General features: G+C 38.9%; 1 protein-coding gene across 15 annotated transcripts in view; it reads right to left on the bottom strand.

Moving 5' to 3' along the window:
- Nucleotides 1–18,877, bottom strand: part of LOC129725310 (calcium-binding protein E63-1) — a 213,899-nt gene that overhangs the window by 6,102 nt on the left and 188,920 nt on the right. For 12 of the 15 annotated variants that reach the window (XM_055680938.1, XM_055680939.1, XM_055680934.1 and 9 more), the window contains 3 exons: nt 14,449–14,602; nt 14,196–14,344; nt 12,719–13,141 (listed from right to left, as the gene is read on the bottom strand). The exons of 2 other annotated variants lie outside the window; for them this stretch is intronic. In XM_055680938.1, the coding sequence (XP_055536913.1) occupies nt 13,083–13,141; nt 14,196–14,344; nt 14,449–14,602 (362 nt within the window). In that variant the 3' untranslated portion in view covers nt 12,719–13,082. The remainder of the gene's footprint in view (nt 1–12,718; nt 13,142–14,195; nt 14,345–14,448; nt 14,603–18,877) is intronic. One more of the 15 variants, XM_055680935.1, reaches the window with a different exon arrangement.

The following is an 18,877-nucleotide window of genomic DNA, read 5'->3' as shown; positions in this document are numbered from 1 at the left end:
AGTTGAAGGGGAAATTACCGGTCAATGTTACGTAAATTTCATTTCAAATAAGATCGAAGCCTTGGTGCTATATTCCGAATCAGAACTTGACTTTCTGTCTATTATACACAGACTTCGTAGTCAACTGTTTAGTGTACAGAACAATTGCCACGATCCTACTGGCAGTCTCTCCCGAGCCGAGACTCGAACCTACAACCACAGTGTTGGACTAGCATCGTAGCTCAAGACCACCTGGGAGTTTTTATTTCATTATGAATACTCCAAAATTGTATGATTCCAGTGCTTTCTATCCTGGGGTTAATTTACCTTCAACAAAATAATAAACAATTGTGGTGAAAGTAAACACAAACATGAAAATTGACGCAATTATGGTTTTGCAATGCACTTTATTTTCCTTTGGATAGAGGGTTTCTATCGGCCATAGTCTTATTTGTCTATTTTTTTCTCTAAAGTACTTTACATTCGAAGATTGATAGCTTAAAAAACGATTTTTTTCTATGAGTGTTAAATTTACTCTTATTTTTCGAAAATTTATTGTTCACCCCACATTCTTGGCGACATTGTCCTTTTTGACATATGTATTAGATGGGTAACTAATAGCGAATTACTATATTCTACTGGGTCAGTAGCAACCTACCCAGGAATAAAGAAACGATATTGCGATTTAGGATGCAAGTAAGAAAAATCACAGGAGGGTTGTGTGCAAAGCCACGACCGCAAGGTTGAAGTAGAATACTTTTACACAGCTCTACTCACGGCTGTACATTAACCTACGGCCGGGCGAATCGGTTCGCGCCGCTTTTCGCGTTTAGCATGGCAGAGACCTAATGCGCACGGCCAAAAATTAGACACGGCTTTACTGGAGTAAGTGCTGGCAAATGCATCTACCGCTAATACCGCCGCTATCGTACGAAAGCACGTCGTTTCATGTGGGGAATAATATCAACAACAAAAAATGACGCGCGTCTAAGCACAACCGAACTGTTTTGCCGTGCCGCTTCCATTTACTCCTTATAACATCGGCCTCAGGGAAGTACCGGCTGCACCTATCGCTGAGGCTGTTGCCATACTGGTATCCAAAGCTATTAACTCTTCAAATTAAGTGTTTTATTTGTCCTCAAAAGAACAATTGTTCAATTCCATATCGGATATAATGCAATCGCATCTCTGTAATATTACCGACAGTAAAATTCTTCTGAACAAAATTATCCAACTTTTCCATTAGAGGAAGTGCCGGCTGATGTACGGCAAAAATTTCGCCCGATCGCTCGCGTTGGTGTTTAGCCTGGCAGAGGCCTGAGACGTGGTGACCAACCACAGGGCAAGTGATTTGTTTAATTTGAAGGCAGCCACAGGCGCAACCCGCTGCTATCCTCTGTTACTGCTGAGTGCTGATATCTGCTGCTACTTCTCACCATTCGACTGATGAATGTAGCTAGTTTTCCCAGAAACACTCTTTTATAGCCGAAGGGTGCTACGAAATAGGCCACGCCTTTCTGTTCAGTTTTACCATTTTCTAGTGTTCTTTAGACAAATTATTCCGTAATTCGCATTTGATTTTTTCTTCCAGCAAATAAACACCGATGGTGCTCTCACACACGCAACTATTTCACCCCTAATCGTATTGCAGCTTGTAACGTCAAGCGATTTCGTTTGCTCGCTAAAACAGGCTCTTATATAGGGATGAAAAAAGGAATGAATTATTTTACGTACGTGGTGGAATGGTATAACTTGAAAAATATGTGTGACTTCATTCTGGTTCAGAGCGATCATTTGAGCTCCACCTCTTTTTTCAGTTTCTAAAGTTTTTCCTCAGTTTCGTAGCACGGATGCACAAAAAATATTTCTTGTAAACATTCTGTCGAGCCGGACCGATAGCACTCTCATTGAAGCAACAAAATAACATGTTTTGTGTCGTGTTGTGCAGCTTGGTTGAAGAAAATGTTCCCGTCCCCGTGTCGCATGTAAGCAGATTATTGCGTTCAGTAGACAGTAGATAGTGTATCCAGCGAATAAACACCGATGGTGCTCTCACACACGCAACGGTTTTAACCCGTATCTTATTGCGGTTTGTAACATCAAGCGATTTCGTTTGCTCGCTGTTGCGTGTTGCATCATGTTGCAACTTGGCAGCTGGGAGACGACGAAATTCTGTTCATGCTGATTGATTGAATCGACTTCATATTAGTTCTGCATAGTTGAACTAACTGCTTTTGTGAATGCGTTCTAACAGGGCAGTTTGTTATTCAAAGTCGGTTATGCTGATCGCAGCCTTTGCGCTGTCCCCTACAGTGGGGGGTTTACTAAATAAAGTAGAAAATTAGACAACTACAACAGAATTTGATTGCACCCCGCACAGAATGTCTGCTTGTGTTGATGCCAGAAAATTATTAACCTTCAATTACTTGTTTATTTGCCTTGAAAACGGCATTTTGCGGCTCAAAATCGGTTGCTGATCGCAACCTTTGAGCTGCCCTAACAGTGGGGGAACTAAGATGCACGGACAACATGCATTGTGTGAATTAGACGGGCGCGACAGATTTAAATTGCTAGTATCCAACACAGATTGCTTGCATGCGTTGTCAAAAATTATTAACTTTCAATGACTTGTTTATTTGCCTTGAAAAAGGCGTTTTGATTTTCAAAATTGGATTTCCGGATGGCAATCTTCATGCTGCCTCAACACGGGGGGAATAATGGCAGTCTGACGACACACGCAGAGAAGAACTGCGCTGCTCCTGAGACGTGGTGATCAACCACAGGGCTAGTACTGCTGCTAAGGAAGGACGACTGCTGTTGTCACTGTCTAGAACTATTATGAGCGGCCTTGGCTGAAACAGGCTCTTATATAAGCCAAACAGCATGTTTTCAATGGCAAGGTATATGATTCTGTTGACCGTGCTTGGGAAGCAATCATATAACGACCAATCAGAGGTCGAATTTTTCGTTTTGACAAGGCTTGACTATTTTCAATAGTACAATAGTGTGAATAATAAAATTACAATTAACTTCTTTTGGGAAGAATCTTAAAAGATTTTCCAATCTATTGCTACAAGAACGAAGGAAATCCATCGAATATTAACCGATTTATTTGCATTTGAAATTGGACATATTTTTCACTTTTTTCGGTTTTAGATTTTCATTTCACATCCCTATGTAGCCGAACTTTCTGAGAGAAGTATTCTACTTCAAAAAATGCCAGATAGTTGGTTGGCGAATGGTTGGACACGTGTCACTTGAGATCCTATTGTGGTCATTCACCTCTGTCCAGCAACCCCTATCCCAACCTCAACGTGGTGCCGACCGGGATACGAGTAACCTTAGCGGAGATCGGGTAACCAACCCCCGGTGGAAACTTCGGTCGTATGCTGACTGGGAAGGGGGAACGTACGCGGCTGTTTGCCCATGTTAGGCGCGGCGTACAACTGCATCTGATCCGGAGCGGGCGGTTGAATCATGAAACGTGGTGCCTCGCCAGCTATATCAAAGACGGCAGCCCCGTCGCGAGACTAGGTATCGCAGCCCTAGTAAGGCAGCATACTAAATATTAAATACTACGAACAATCCAGATATAAATACGGAACGGAATAATCGGCATGGACCTAGGCGAACTAAAAAGGACAACGATTATTGGAAACTCGGTACTTGGAATGTAAGGACTCTACTCAAACCGGCACGCGCAAGTATCCTGGGTAGAGAGCTGTGGAATGTGAATGTGGAGGTTGCAGCTATTCGAGAGGTGCGGTGGCCGAAATCGGGAGAACGCGAATTCCGGGCAGTAGATCCTATTGCGGACACTTCATTTAAGTACCACATCTACTATAGCGGCGGCGTGAAAGCAGAAAAAGGAGTCGGTTTCGTGCTAATTGGAGGCCGATCAGTGACCGTATATGCGTGTTGAGTATTAAGGACAAATTCTTCAACTACAGTCTAATAAATGTGTACGCACCGACCAACGAGAAACCCGATGACGAAAAGGAGGAGTTCTATGAGCTCCTGGAAAAGACATACAATTAGTGCCCAAGACACGATATAAAGATTGTCAGCGGAGATGCAACTGCACAGGTCGGGCAGGAAGACTTCTTCCGCCCCGTAACTGGTAGGGAAAGCTTCCAGTCTACTACAAACGACAATGGCCTGAGGCTCGTTAATTTCGCTGCAGCTAGGGGGATGGCTATCTGTAGCACTTATTTTGCACGCCGGAACATACGTAAGCACACCTTGATGCACCCGAATGGAAAGCTTCGCTCTCAAATTGACCACGTTCTGATTGAAGGACGGCAGACGTGAGGTCGTTCAGAGGACCGAACGTTGACTCGGATCGCTATCTCGTAGTAGCCAAAATTCGCGCCCGGCATGGGTAAATATCGAGATACTAGAGCCGCTAAAAAGAGACTCCATCGTCGTAAGAAACGAAAGCATTGGGAGCGTATTCTTGCGGAGGTGAAAGGTTGCTTCTCCAGGCACGATGCGAGGAGCTTCTACAAGAAGGTCAACGGAATCAGGAATCGAAACGTGTCAGCCCCTGTCATGTGCAACGATAGGGAGGGAAACCTGATAACCGATGAAACAGAGGTGGCCAGGCGTTGGCAGGAACACTTCAGTGTGCTGTTGAACGGTGAGGGAAACAGTGGAGCCGAAAGGAGCAGGATGACTATTTAGAATAATGGTCAAGCTGTGGATCCACCATCCATGGAACTCTTCAAAGTCGGGAGCGAGCAGCTGTATCGTGCCATCCATCGGATCATGCTGAGAGTGTGGTCTGATGAAGAATTGCCCTCGGACTGGTTGGAGGGTCTCATATGCCCGATCTACAAAAAAGTCATCGCCTGGACTGTAGCAATTATCGGGGCATAACTCTTTCAATACCGTGTATAAAATTCTCTCCCGCATCCTGTTCCACAGACTGAGGCCGTTGCAGGAGACCTTTGTTGGCGAGTACCAATGCGGTTTTCGAGGGGGACGCTCCACGACGGACCAAATGTTTACCTTGCGACAAATCCTCGATAAATTTCGAGAATTTAACTTGCAGACGCACCATCTGTTCATAGACTTCAGGGCAGCGTACGATTCAGTTAAGAGAGATGAGTTATGGCAGATTATGCTCGAACATGGCTTCCCAACAAAGCTGATTAGGCTGATACGTGCCACCCTTGAAGGTTCTACATTAAGCGTCAGGATAGCCGGTGAGATATCGGACTCTTTCGTGACGTTCGATGGCTGAAGCAGGGTGACGGGCTGTCGAACTTATTGTTCAACATCGCTTTGGAAGGTGCTATACGGAGGGCTGGTGTGCAGAGAAGCTGCACCATCATTACGAAGTCGCACATGCTTCTAGGTTTTGCGGATGATATCGACATTATTGGTATTAATCGTAGAGCAGTGGAAGAGGCCTTCGGACCTCTCAGGAGAGAAGCTGCGAGATTAGGGCTTGTCATAAACTCTGCCAAAACGAAATATCTGGTGGCTGGCAGAGTGCGTGGTAGTCCGTCGGAGGTTGGTGCTGCGGTGGTGTTAGATGGGGAAACATTTGAAGTAGTCGACGAATTTATTTACCTGGGAACATTAGTGACATGTGACAACGAGGTTAGCCGTGAGATGAAGGGGCGGATAGCAGCCGCAAACAGGGCCTTTTACGGATTACGTAACCAGCTAAGGTCCCGCAGTCTGCAAATCCGTACTAAACTTGCACTCTATAAAACACTGATTCTTCCGGTGGCTCTCTACGGCCATGAATCATGGACGCTGAAAGAGGCTGATCGGCGAGCTATTGGTGTTTTTGAGCGTAGCGAGAATGCCAGATGAGCGTCAAGCGAAGGCTATATTTGCCAGGAATCCCGATAGAGGTCGTCGACTTCGAGGTAGACCCCGCACTCGTTGGATGTGTGCTGTCGACGAGAATGCACGCGAAATAGGTGTTAGGGGCGATTGGAGGATAGCAGCCCAAGACCGAGGGACATGGCGACGTATTCTGGATTCGCCCCTGGATCGATAATCGGTCTGTCGCCTTAATGCGTTGATGTACTAAAACTGACAAAAGTAACGGTGCGCTGTGGAGTTGCCACCAAATCTGTGTCCAAAGCCAAGCAGTTTTGACTGCAGTTAGGTTGGCTCCAGGTCAACGCTAGGTGGGCTCTAGGGATGTTGTGTGAAAATGTCTGATTTAGTGTCCAATACTCGTCATTTGCGAGAAGCGTTACTTCTCTCAATTCATAAGAATGAAACGGCGATTGAAGCGCATCGAGAGTTAAAAAAAAGTTTATGGAAACACTCTAAGTGAAATACCGTACCGTGATTGTTTTCGTCGTTCAAAAACGGTAATTTAGATGTTGACGACTATCCGCGTGCAGGAAGGCAAAAACATCCCAAGACGCTAATTTACAGAAATTGTCCGTTGAGAATCCATGTGTAATGCGGGAACAGCTTGCTTCGGTGTTGGAGGTTACCCACTGATCCAAAAGATTGCTTGCTTCAGGAATGATGCAAAAAACAAGGGTTTCTTATGATTTGAAGCCTGTAAACCACTATTGCTCCAGTGACAAAAAGGAAGGATTTTTTTTATTACATCGTGAAAAGTGATGAAAAGATGGATTCATTACAGCATTCCAAAGAGAAATAATGGGGACTGCTCGGTCATGCTTCTACGTCAGCGGCTTGGCTTGGATATCAAAATCGTGTGGGAGAGCTAGCCGATCGACATCGCTAGCCACAGAGCCACGGGGACCACAATATATTGCCTTTGTCGTTTATTTTACAGAGAAACGCTCAAATGAAAAGTCCTACGACACTTTCATTACTCCCAGATATTACGTAGTTCCGATTTTTCCATTCGACGGCACATGGTCTGCCTGGTCAGCCATTCAGCTCATAGACTTCGAAAAATGGCTTGATTCGTGGATAGTCCCGAACACTTTTATCGTTACGGTATTCGAGTTCTGCCAGAAATATCGGACAAAACTTTAACTGTTGATTATCAATACTTTGAATGATTTATAAGTATTTTTCTCTTTTTTCAAAATAAAGTCGCATTTTTATTAAAAAATACCGAGAACTATTACTATGGATCATTGCAGGGGAGCTTCGTTGCCGTAAGTACGGAGTTGCCGCAAGTTACAGAGTACGCTTTGACAAACGAGTTGTCATAGGTTCGAATCTTAGTTGAATCAGGCCACTCGATATCAGAGGGATTCCTCACGAAAACTTCACTCCAGACTGAAAAACTCGCATCTATACCTTCAGATATTTCATCAACCCATGGCATGCTATCCCGTTTAGTAACATGGTTGAGAAGATGACTATAACACGTAGCAGGTAACTTCTCGATGAGTGACACTGCACAGAGGGAAAAAAGTGCGAACAGCAAGAAACGTTCGAACAATTGCCATAAAGATCAAAATTACTGGTCGCAGTGGGGTCCATACAAAAAAAAACATTACTCCACTTTTTTGTTGGTTTAGTGATGTTTCTTACATAGTTATAATTTAGTGCAAAAAATCGAGTTTTTTTTTTGTTTTTACAATTTGTTTTATTTTATTAGAAAGCGCATCATAAACCAGTTACTTTATCGCAATACTTTATAATACTTTAACGCAATACTCTCAAACTCAAGTTTCGGCTCCATCGAAAACAAAAACTAAATCTTTTAACTAACAAAATCTCGTTGATGACGTCAACGTGCAAAGATCTATCAAAGTGGAACAATAAATAACCAATAAGATATAAATAGGTAGGTATTTTCAGTGCGTCTTGAACTGTCCTACAGATCAGACGTTTTTTCGGTTGCTTGTGGACTGGTCTTTAACTGCCTATAGCTTCAAAGTTTGTGTTTTGTCAGTGTGTCTTTTAAAGACTACCTGAAAGTTATTTCCCATCAGTCTTTCTCAAGACTACCTACTTTTGAATTTAACATTTGTTTTAACTTTTTTCGTATCACCTGAAATGGCTGGACGGAAAAAGAAACCTCGCATCGCTGCGGGGAGGAAAAGAGAGGCATCTCTTTCTGACACTTCGAGTGTCTGTAGTGACAATCCTTTTGATATTTTGCCTGAGCAAGAAGCTGGTAAAATGGAAGTTACCAATAATGAAACTATACAAAATATAAAATCTTTAAAAAAGGAGAAAGTTCCACCTATTGTGGTAACTATTTCTTCTGAATTTAATATATTCAAAAAGGAACTTTCAACGTTTGTTTCTGACGTTAAAGTTACCTATCAAATTGGCCGTAGAGGTGAATGCCGCTTATTAGCCGACTCAGTAAAGGGTCGTGATCGTCTTGTTCAGTATTTAACTGACAAGATGCACAATTTTTTTACATATGACACCAAGAACGCCAAGCCGTTCAAGGTTGTCTTGAAAGGTCTCACCAACGATCAAACCGTTGATGAGATCAAACTTACTTTAACAGAATTACTTGGCATAGCCCCTACCCAAGTAATTCTAATGAAACAAAAATCATGAGGCGAAAACAGTCAGAGAACTGGAATTTCCCTTGTTAATTATTTAATTCATTTTAACCGCAATGAGGTTAACAACTTAAAATTTTTTGAAAAAGCACATGCTTTGTATAATGTGCGTGTAAAGTGGGAAATTTATAGGAAGTATGGCGGAGGTGAAAAGCAATGCCGTACTTGCCAACGTTATGGCCATGGTTCCAAATTCTGTAACATGGACCAAAAATGTCTTAATTGTGGAGACTCTTCTAACAAAAAGGACACATGTCCTGTGAAACAGAGTAAAAATTTTCGCTGTGCGAATTGTAACGGCAACCGTATGTCAAATTTTTATCAATGCCCAGTCCGTTTAGCAATTGTTAAGGCAAGGCAAGGTAAACAAAATTCAATTTCTCAATTAAAACCAACTTCAAAACAAAATTCTCCAAGCGTACCAGTGACGCATAGTTAACCTACTCCTTTGCATACCCGTTTACGTATGCACAGGTTACAGGTAGTTCGAACATTATACCGCCTAGTGTTGGTTGTTCGAAAATGACCGTTAATATGGGTAAGCAAAACACGCTAGAAAATAATTGTACACTTGTTACTCCAGCTAATATTGCTGCCGAAAATATTTTTTCTAATGTCAACTGCCTGGGGCCTATTACGGCAGGTAAACTTTCTTTTTTGCAACAGGCAATGTTCGATCTTATGAACGCCATGTTGCAGGCAAAATCAATGTTTGAAGCCATTCAAATAGGCACAAATTTTACTATTAAAATTGTTTCTAATTTAAAATTTAGCAATGATTTCAAATAAAACAATTGAAATATTAAATTGGAATGCTCGCTCATTGAAGGCCAATGAGAATGAGCTTTTTAATTTTTTAACAGTAAATAATGTGCATATTGCAATTATTACTGAAACATTTTTAAAACCTAACATAAAATTAAAATATGATCCCAATTACGTGGTTCATAGATATGATAGGATTCAGGGTTCCGGCGGTGGAGTTGCAATTGTTATTCATCGCCGAATCAAACATCGTGCTCTTCCCCATCTTGAGACGAAAGTTATTGAAACTTTGGGAATTGAAGTTCAAACTGAACTTGGGATTTTATTTATTGCCGCAGCATATTTACCATTTCAATGCACACGCGAGCTCAAAAATTATTTTAAAGGTGATTTACAAAAACTCACCAGAAATCGTTCGAAATTTTTCATAATCGGCGATTTAAACGCTAAACATCGTTCATGGAATAATTCTCAAAGTAATTCCAATGGCAAAATTTTATTCAATGATTGTTCTTCAGGATACTATTCTATTTTGTCTCCGAATAGTCCTACATGCTTTTCTTCTGTAAGAAACCCTTCAACAATTGATTTGGTGCTAACAGATCAAAGTCATGTATGTAGTGATTTGATCACACATGCTGACTTTGATTCTGACCATCTTCCAATAACTTTTTCTTTATCACATGAATCAGTTTTAAACCCTATGAGCTCTGTTTTTAATTATAACAAGGCTAATTGGGAAAGATACAAAACTCATATTGAGAGAAATTTCAATAATGAGCTTGATTTGCAAAACGAAGTGAATATTGATTCCGCTTTGGAAGCATTAAAATGTGCAATTGTTGATGCCAGGAATTATTCTGTTACAAAGGCTCAAGTGAAATTCGATTCATCAATAATTGACGAAAATCTTCAACTTCTAATTCGTTTGAAAAATGTCCGCAGACGTCAATATCAACGTTCTCGTGACCCTGTTTTTAAAACTATTTATTAAGATTTACAGAAAGAGATCAAACATCTTCTGAGAAATCAAAATTTTGAGACTAAAGTTGAAAAATTGAAACCATATTCAAAACCATTTTGGAAGCTGTCGAAGATTCTTAAGAAACCTTCAAAGCCTATTCCAGTTTTAAAAGATGGTGAACGTTTTCTTGCATCCAATGAACAAAAGGCTCAAAGACTTGCTCAGCAGTTTGAGAGTGTTCATAACTCAAATTTGAATTTTGTGAGTCCAATTGAAAATGAAGTCACACGTCAATTTGATTTAATTTCTTCCCAGAATTTTTTACCTGTAGAAATAATTGAAACTAACTTGAATAAGATTAAATCAATTATTAAAAATTTCAAAAATATGAAAGCACCTGGTGACGATGGAATCTTTAATATACAAATCAAACATCTCCCTGAGAGCACAATGGAATTTTTAGTGAAAATTTTCAACTGCTGCTTCAAAATTGCATATTTTCCCAAATTATGGAAAAATGCAAAAATTACTCCCATTTTAAAACCGGATAAGAACCCAGCTGAAGTTTCAAGTTATCGACCAATCAGTTTGCTTTCTTCAATAAGTAAACTGTTTGAGAGAGTTATTCTTAACAGAATGATGTCACAAATCAACGAAAATTCAATTTTTGCAAATGAACAGTTTGGATTTCGCCATGGGCATTCCACAACTCATCAATTGCTCAGAGTTACTAATATGATACGAGCTAACAAATCTGAAGGTTATTCCACTGGAGCTGCTCTTTTAGACATAGAAAAAGCATTCGACAGTGTTTGGCATAAAGGTTTGATTGCGAAATTGCAAACTTTTAATTTTCCAATTTTCCTAATCAAAATTTTAAAAAATTATCTTACTGATCGAACTCTGCAGGTTGTCTATCAGAATTCAAAATCTGATAGATTTCCTGTCAGAGCAGGTGTACCTCAAGGTTCAGTCTTGGGTCCAGTCCTGTACAACATATTCACTTCAGATCTTCCTGATTTGCCTCCAGGATGCACAAAGTCATTGTTGTGAAAAGTTTAGATATTTTTTCTTCCTACTTGCAAAAGTGGAAAATCTCTCCCAATGCTTCTAAAACTCAAATGATAATTTTTCCGCATAAGCCTAGGGCTTCTTTCCTCAAGCCAAACAATAATCACGTTGTCAAGATGAATGGGGCTATTTTACGTTGGTCTGACAAGGTTAAGTACTTGGGACTAATTTATGATAAAAAACTTATTTTCAAAGAGCACATTGAGAGTATACAAGCCAAGTGCATCAAATATACGAGATGTTAATATCCTCTCATTAACAGGAATTCTAAACTTTGTTTAAAGAACAAACTTTTGATTTACAAAGAAATTTTTAGACCAGCAATGCTTTATGCTGTACCGATCTGGTCAAGTTGCTGTTCAACAAGGAAGAAACCGCTCCAAAGGATTCAGAATAAAATTCTGAAAATGATTTTGAAGCGTCCTCCTTGGTTTGGTACACTCGAATTACATAGACTTACTGGTGTTGAACCATTAGAAGTTATGTCAAATAAAATTATTAACAATTTTCGACAAAAATCGATGCAATCCTCAATTGCTACGATAAGCTCTCTTTATAGCCAATAAGTTAGCAATTAAGTTAGTTGTAAGTTTACTTCCCCTTTTCTGACAAGGCGGTTTAAATCCCTACGAATGATAAGTCCTAATTGCGAAAGCAAACAAATCCTAACAATCAAAATTACAAATTTCTAACAGTGTTGAGAAGTCACCATTTGTGATTGGACACACATACTCATTATTTACTAATATTTATCATAAATACTTAAGCTACAAACAAATCCCCCCCTTTAAAAAAAAAATTAAAAAGTAAAAAAATTAAATATTGTGATTTATGGTCTATTCTGGAAAGTTGAAACATAAAAAAAATGTGTTAGAAGTTTGAATCACATTTTGGGAAAAAAATTCAGAACAGTAGAACAGTATTTTTAAAGACGAAAGGATTTCCTTCGTTGTTTCTTTGAAAGCGCGGATGGATTTTTGACAAATGACAAATCATACTAACATTCTACCCACTAAGAGAACCACAGGATGGTTTAAAGAATAAATAATTTTTGACAAAGTGAAAACCACTATGTGATTTGGGATTGGTCCCTTTGAACCGTTGTTCTGTAACCATACAAAAACCATTCATCAAGTGAAGAAAAAATCAAAACAATTCACACGAAAGCGAAAAGAATCCGGGAAAATATATAGTAACTTAATTTCGCAGTTTTCCAACGGTCATCGATACATTTCTCGTGAGTAAACAAAGAACTAAAAGCCACAAACAAATGTTCACCACTAGCCATGCATCTCTACGGTATTTTGGTGAGGCTACCAAAATTCAAAAACAAAAGAAAAGACACAATTAGTAACACTAAAACTAAGAAAGCAATAGACGAACATAAAATTTAACTGTTTATTACAACTCTAAGTCTAATAACTTTGCACACGACTTTCTTTTCGCACAATCGAACCTGTTTGTTGTTTTGTCCGACGTTTATCGGAAATTCCTTTAGATAAACTACCAAAAAAAAATTACACTTCCAGCACAGCACTCCTTTCGAACATTTGGACAATATCGGCTCAGCACTGAATCACATATGAATCACTGTAGACTGTAGGTTGATCATCATATTACAATAACAATCACAAAGTTTCTAGTAAAGTCTGCCACTTTAGTAGCAACTATATATGTATCACTCTTGCTAAAATATCATATTTTTTTTCATCTGCTGGAGTTTTCATTATTTGTGTGTGTGTGTGTGTTTTCCAAGCGAATAGGGCGACCAACCAAATTGTGCGCGTTTTCGGTGCGTCCTGTGTCACCGCTTCGTCGCTTTACTTTCGGCCATTTTGCACAAACGTGTCGATATTATTAAGGAAAAAGTTCTGGAAGTCTGTGGGATAAAAGGCAGATGAAGGGATTTAGATAAACTAAAAGAAGCTGCTGCTGTTCTCGGATGAGTTTGGCGAAACACAGGGAACGGAAACACGAACCAAGCGCACACGCACGGTTTTTACCGTCAATGTTGGAATGATTTGGGCTATGCACCTGGATAAACTGGACTACAATTTCGATGAAGCGACGGTGATTGACTGCAGATGAATGCTGGTTTTATTATGGCTGATTTGTCTAGCTTGTAGTTGTATACTGTTCGAAATGAATGAATGCCCATTGGATGATTATTTAACGAAACTTTTTTCGCTATTTATATACATTGGCTTCGACGAACATGCTCAACCGTCTAATTGATCAGTTAGAAACGGGCTTCCCAATTAGAGATTTAACAGTTTTGCGTGATTATTATTGTTCATGCTTTACTTTGTTAGGGTTAAATCACTGCAAAATAAGTTTGAAATTTTTATCACAAACAATCGTGCGCCTCCATTTGTAACCGATCACAAGTATTCAAACTATAATTATGTTATTTGGCAACTTATTCGAAGATTTTAACTGTTCTGATTGTTTGCACCTTTAGAACCTACTTTAGAAGCTGACTAAAAAAGTTAGCAAATATTAGTTAAAAATGCAATTTTAGGTATTTTGTCAAAAGTTTATCCCTTTTCAATTTCTATTGTTTTTTGCTTGTTTTTCCTTATAAAAGCGCAGAAGGAAAACGCAAAAATCACCATGACAGCGGCAGAGGCGTATAAATACTATGCTAACTGCGAACTATCGGATGATTTGATGATAATCCTATTTTGTTCCCAAAAAGATACCCAATAGACGAAACGAATGAATGAATAAATGAATAGTCCATCAAGGGTGAAACATCAGCATCGAACATTAATATTCACAGACCGTCAATACAATCCTACTGCAGGCACAAACACACAGACACACGCCATTGTGAGACACATTTGGATGAAATAAATATGCAACGGTATTTTCGTTCAGCTCGATGCTACTAGCCATTAGCTATTGTAAGGAGAACTAATTGGCACCAGTACCTTCGTAGTTGATCCGGCCATCCTTGTCTGCGTCGGCCAGTTCCAGCATTTCGTTAAGCTGATACTCCGTCACGTTCTCGCCGATCATGTCCATGGCTGACTTGAGCTCGTCCCGAGTGATGTAACCGTTCCCGTCCCGGTCAAATACCCTAAAATTAGTGAGTTGACATTAGTTTGTTTGCTTGTGTGTAACTGCGCCATATAGATAATTGCAACGGTGTGTTTTTTTTTCTTTTTCTATCTTTGTGTCTACCTGAAAGCCGCCACCAAGTCCTGCGTGAGGTCATCGTCCGCCGCTTGGGTGGCGCTGGTGCTACTACTGCTGCTGCTTGTGCTGCTGTCTTCTTTCAGCGCTTGGATGCGGGCCACCCACTGGAGAAACTCGGTTTCGTCTATCAGCCCACTGCCTGTGGGGTGAAGAACGAAAGTTTTAGGTCTGTTGAAGAGTTCTGAATTCAAAGCCGGATTACAGTTAGTTTTCCCGGGTGGAAACTTTCTGTTTCGACTTTCTATAGGTTGAATACCGAATGAAAATTCAAACTTAATGCAACTATTTCATTCTTTATGTGACTTCTCAACATAAACTTTCATTATATAAAACTAAGACGGCGAAAACTGCTATTCAGAATTGTAGCTTATATAGCTTCGATGAAGAGAAAATGAAATATAAATCTTCACAAAGCACTCTAAACTATAACACGATTATCAAAGTTCGCCGTAATTTATTTCAATTTATTTCAAACCGTAACGAATAATTTTCTTTCGCCGATGGCGATAAATAAATACACAATTTTGGCATCGACCGCAGTTTGTCTCGAAAAAGTCTGACCGATTACGTTGCCTGTGTCACGCTAGCGTCCATTTAGATACAAATCTAAAAGTAATAAAAGTGGTGGAGTTCGTCATAAATTTAAACGCTTGAGATTTATGGCATTACACGTACTAGAGGGTTTTTTTTCTAGCTTCTGCTCAATTGGTTGATTCGGGAAAATGTTTTGCACACAGGTTTTCCGGATGGTTGCTTGGCGCAGCAGCCAAACTGACCACTTTTGGCTTGAGTGATGGCGGTTTGAGCAACTTTTGCTGATTGAATTTTTTCACCTTTACATTGTTTAGGCTTAACAGGAATATTGTTTTGCAATTTGGATCAAATCTAGACAGTTTGTGTTTATTTTTTCAAAAAGTTTCATTATACTTTGGTTGAGTATGCTTTTTTGATTTAGCTCAAAATGCTTAAAACGTCATCAATGTTAAACATGAATAAAATGAAAAAAAATACAAAACTGTCGAAACCGCCAAAATTAATAAAACGCTATTCAAAATTGCTGTCAAAGTGATGATGTTGCAACAAATCGAACAAATCGAAGAGATGCTTAAAGAAGTCTAACAGATGTTTGACAGAGGTTGAAAAGATGTCAAAAAGATGATGAGAGGTCAAACAAAAATGAAACAATTAAAAGAATATCACAGAAACATCGAAAAAATTTAAAAGATATGTCATAACGCTTGCTTAAAAAAAGTGGACAAAAATTGGTAATTTTTTATGAGTTCACCTTCACACGCACTGATGAAACACCCCATGCAACATCAGTCATAGCAATCAATGAGTTAGCAGAATTTGACAGCTTTATCTTTCGAACTCTAACCAAGATGGCGGAAAATAGTGAAGCTACTCCGTTCAGAAGTGTGCGCGTTGAATAACGGTATTACTTTGTGAATGCCGGATACGCTCATTCCGGCAACAACATCCTGGCACTATTGGACAACAATAAGAGCCGAAATCGAAACCGAAAGAAAGCTCGGTTCCGGATGGCCCACGACCCCGAGCGATAAGTCGTTCCAAAGGAGGCTAAAGTGGAAAACCGAGGGAAAAGTGACTACATGGCTGCGTGCGCCTGGCCGGGAGAAAGGAAATATTTTTGCTTTTGTTATCACACACGCCTTTTGAAAATCTATATGAGAGTTTCAAAATCTCCATGAACTTCGTAGTCACGAATAAAATGGTCAAGTCGACGAATAGCGACGTGGCGGTGGTGATAAACGACGAGACATATTTCACCTTGAATGGCAACGACTGGCAGGGCGCTTTGTATTTCCCCCACGAAAAAAATGAGCTCCAAAATGAAGTTCATTTCACACACAACACGTTCTTCAAGAAGATACTGCTGTGGCTGATAATCAAAGAGAAGGGGATGTCAAAGTCGCTTTTCTTTCGCTCCAGACTTTCCTCAAACGGCGATATTTAGAGTACGAAGTGCCTACCGGAGGTTGCGTCGTTTATCAAGAAATACAATCCGGGCGAAGTGTTCGTTTTTGTATCACCATCTGAAAAAGTCTATTTTTGCTAATATAAATAGAAAAACGTATGAAAAAGATGTTAAAGATTCAAATAGATGTCGAAATATGCTAAAGATATATGTCGAAAAGAAGTTAAAAATATAATAACAATGTACCAAAGAGATTTCCGAACAATATCGGAAATGAAAAATGGAAAAAAATGATGTTTCGAAGATATCCAGATAATATTTCGAAGACATAAAAAAATCAAGCAACAGATTTGAAAAACAATATAAAGATATAGAAAACTTGTCCAAAAATTTCAAAAAGATGTCGTAAAAAGTCTAACGGGTATCAAAATTATATTAAAAAGACACCAGAAAATATCGAAAAAGGTTTCAAAGAGGTGTCAAAAAATGTGAAATGTCAAAAAGATATAAAAACTATCAGAGAGATATATGAAATAGTGACATGTCGAAATATGTTAAAATGTGTCGAAGTGGTATAAAGATGTCAAAACGATTTATAAAAAAATTGAAAACATATTTAGAAAATCTAAAAAGTATTAAAAAAATGGCAGAAAATTTCAAAATGATGGAACATGGTGTCAACGTCAAAAAGACTTCATGAAGTGTGAAAAACGTGTCGTCAAACTATGTATGATGTCAACAAGACGATATAAAGTGCAAAATGATGTTAAACAGATTTGAAAAAAAAATGGAAATTTTCATCAAATTGTCCGAAAGATATCGTGAAATGTCAAACGGGTGTAAAAAAAGTAGACTCAAAAAATCTGTAAAAAAGAATTGTGCAAAGATGCCATAAAACTTAAATTGTAAGATGTTAAATAGAAAGACAGAAAATAAGATATCAAAAAGATGTCATGCTAATGTCAAAAAAATGTTAAAAAAAACTTGAAAATATGATAAAAATATGTCAAAAAGACGTTAAACGATATCGAAAAGATGCCATGAAATATCGAGAAAGTGTGATTAAATGTCAACAAGGTGTTAAATGGAGTTAATAAGACGTTAAAAAGAGGACAACAGGATTTTGAAAAAGATGTGAATCCAAAAGAATTCAAGAAGATGTCAAGTAACGTAAATAAAATATCGAAAAGAAGTAAGATACTTTAAAACGTCAACGTCAAAAGATGCCGAAAGATTAACAGCTGTCAAAATATGTTGAAAAATATCAAGACGATGTGGATGAGATGCCAAAACGATACGAAAAGTTTATTAAAAAAATACTGAAAAGATGTTGAAAAAATATCGGAAAAAGGTCATGAAGGATGTCAAAAAATATAAAAAACAAAAAAAAAACCATTTCCAAAAAAAGTCAACAAAATGATGACAAAAAATGACGAAAAAGTGTCTGAAAATATCAGAAATATGTCATGAGATATCAAAAACCTGTCGATAGAATGCTAAAATGATATAAAAAATGTCAAAAGCTGGTAAAAAAATGTCTACAAGGAGTAAAAAAAAAATTAAAATAACAGGAGGGTTGTGTGCAAAGCCACGACCGCAAGGTTGAAGTAGAATACTTTTACAAGAAAGATAACCCGGCTGCTTGCGTGTCAGTCATCTTTTCTAGTAAATAAACGTTGACGAATTTTGCGCTTCAACAAGGAATGACCATTTTCAATAATATAGTAAGTTGCTTGTCATGGTTGGGGCTTGACAATTTTTAAATTTTGAGATGAAATTTATTCGGATGTCGTGATCATGACTGCAGGAAAAGATAATTCAGTACGTTCTGAGACACGGAAATAAAGTAAAATTTATAACTCTTACAAATTTAAAAATGTAAATTAACTCAAGAGAAAACATTAACGCTTTAATCATCAGGTTTTTTGTTTCATCCTGAAAAGGACAACTTGTTGTTCAATTCAGTATCGGATAAGATGCCGATTACATCTTTGCGTTATCACTGACAGTGCGAACAAAGTATTCGTTGTGATAAAGTAAACAGTGAAATGCTGATATAACACTCAAAACTAGACGGCTCACGTGTTGTCAAAATGAGTCAACTTTTCATTGAATGCATTTACTGGTGACCATTATCGTACAGAGACTGCATTTCACTAAAGTGCCTCACTGAATCAGCCGCTATCGATGCTGAGATCCGCTGCAACTAATGCGCTATCCATTGCTACGCCACAGCTGTGGCCGCTTTCCGCCATCGCTGATATTCACTGCACTGCTAGTGCTGCTGCTAAGGGAGAACGACTGCTGTTGTCGCTGTCTAGAACTATTATGAGCGGCTTCGGCTGAAACAGGCTCTTTTATAGGCCAAATAGCGTGTTTAAAATTGCAAGGTATATGATTCTGTCGACCGGGCTTGGGAAGCAATCATATAACGACCAATCAGAGGTCGAATTTTTCGTTTTTACAAGGCTTGAT

This window comes from Wyeomyia smithii, chromosome 2, assembly GCF_029784165.1.
Source record: "Wyeomyia smithii strain HCP4-BCI-WySm-NY-G18 chromosome 2, ASM2978416v1, whole genome shotgun sequence".
Classification (NCBI taxonomy): domain Eukaryota; kingdom Metazoa; phylum Arthropoda; class Insecta; order Diptera; family Culicidae; genus Wyeomyia; species Wyeomyia smithii.
Note: the sequence above shows the minus strand (reverse complement) of the source record. Positions and strands in the feature narration are given on the sequence as shown.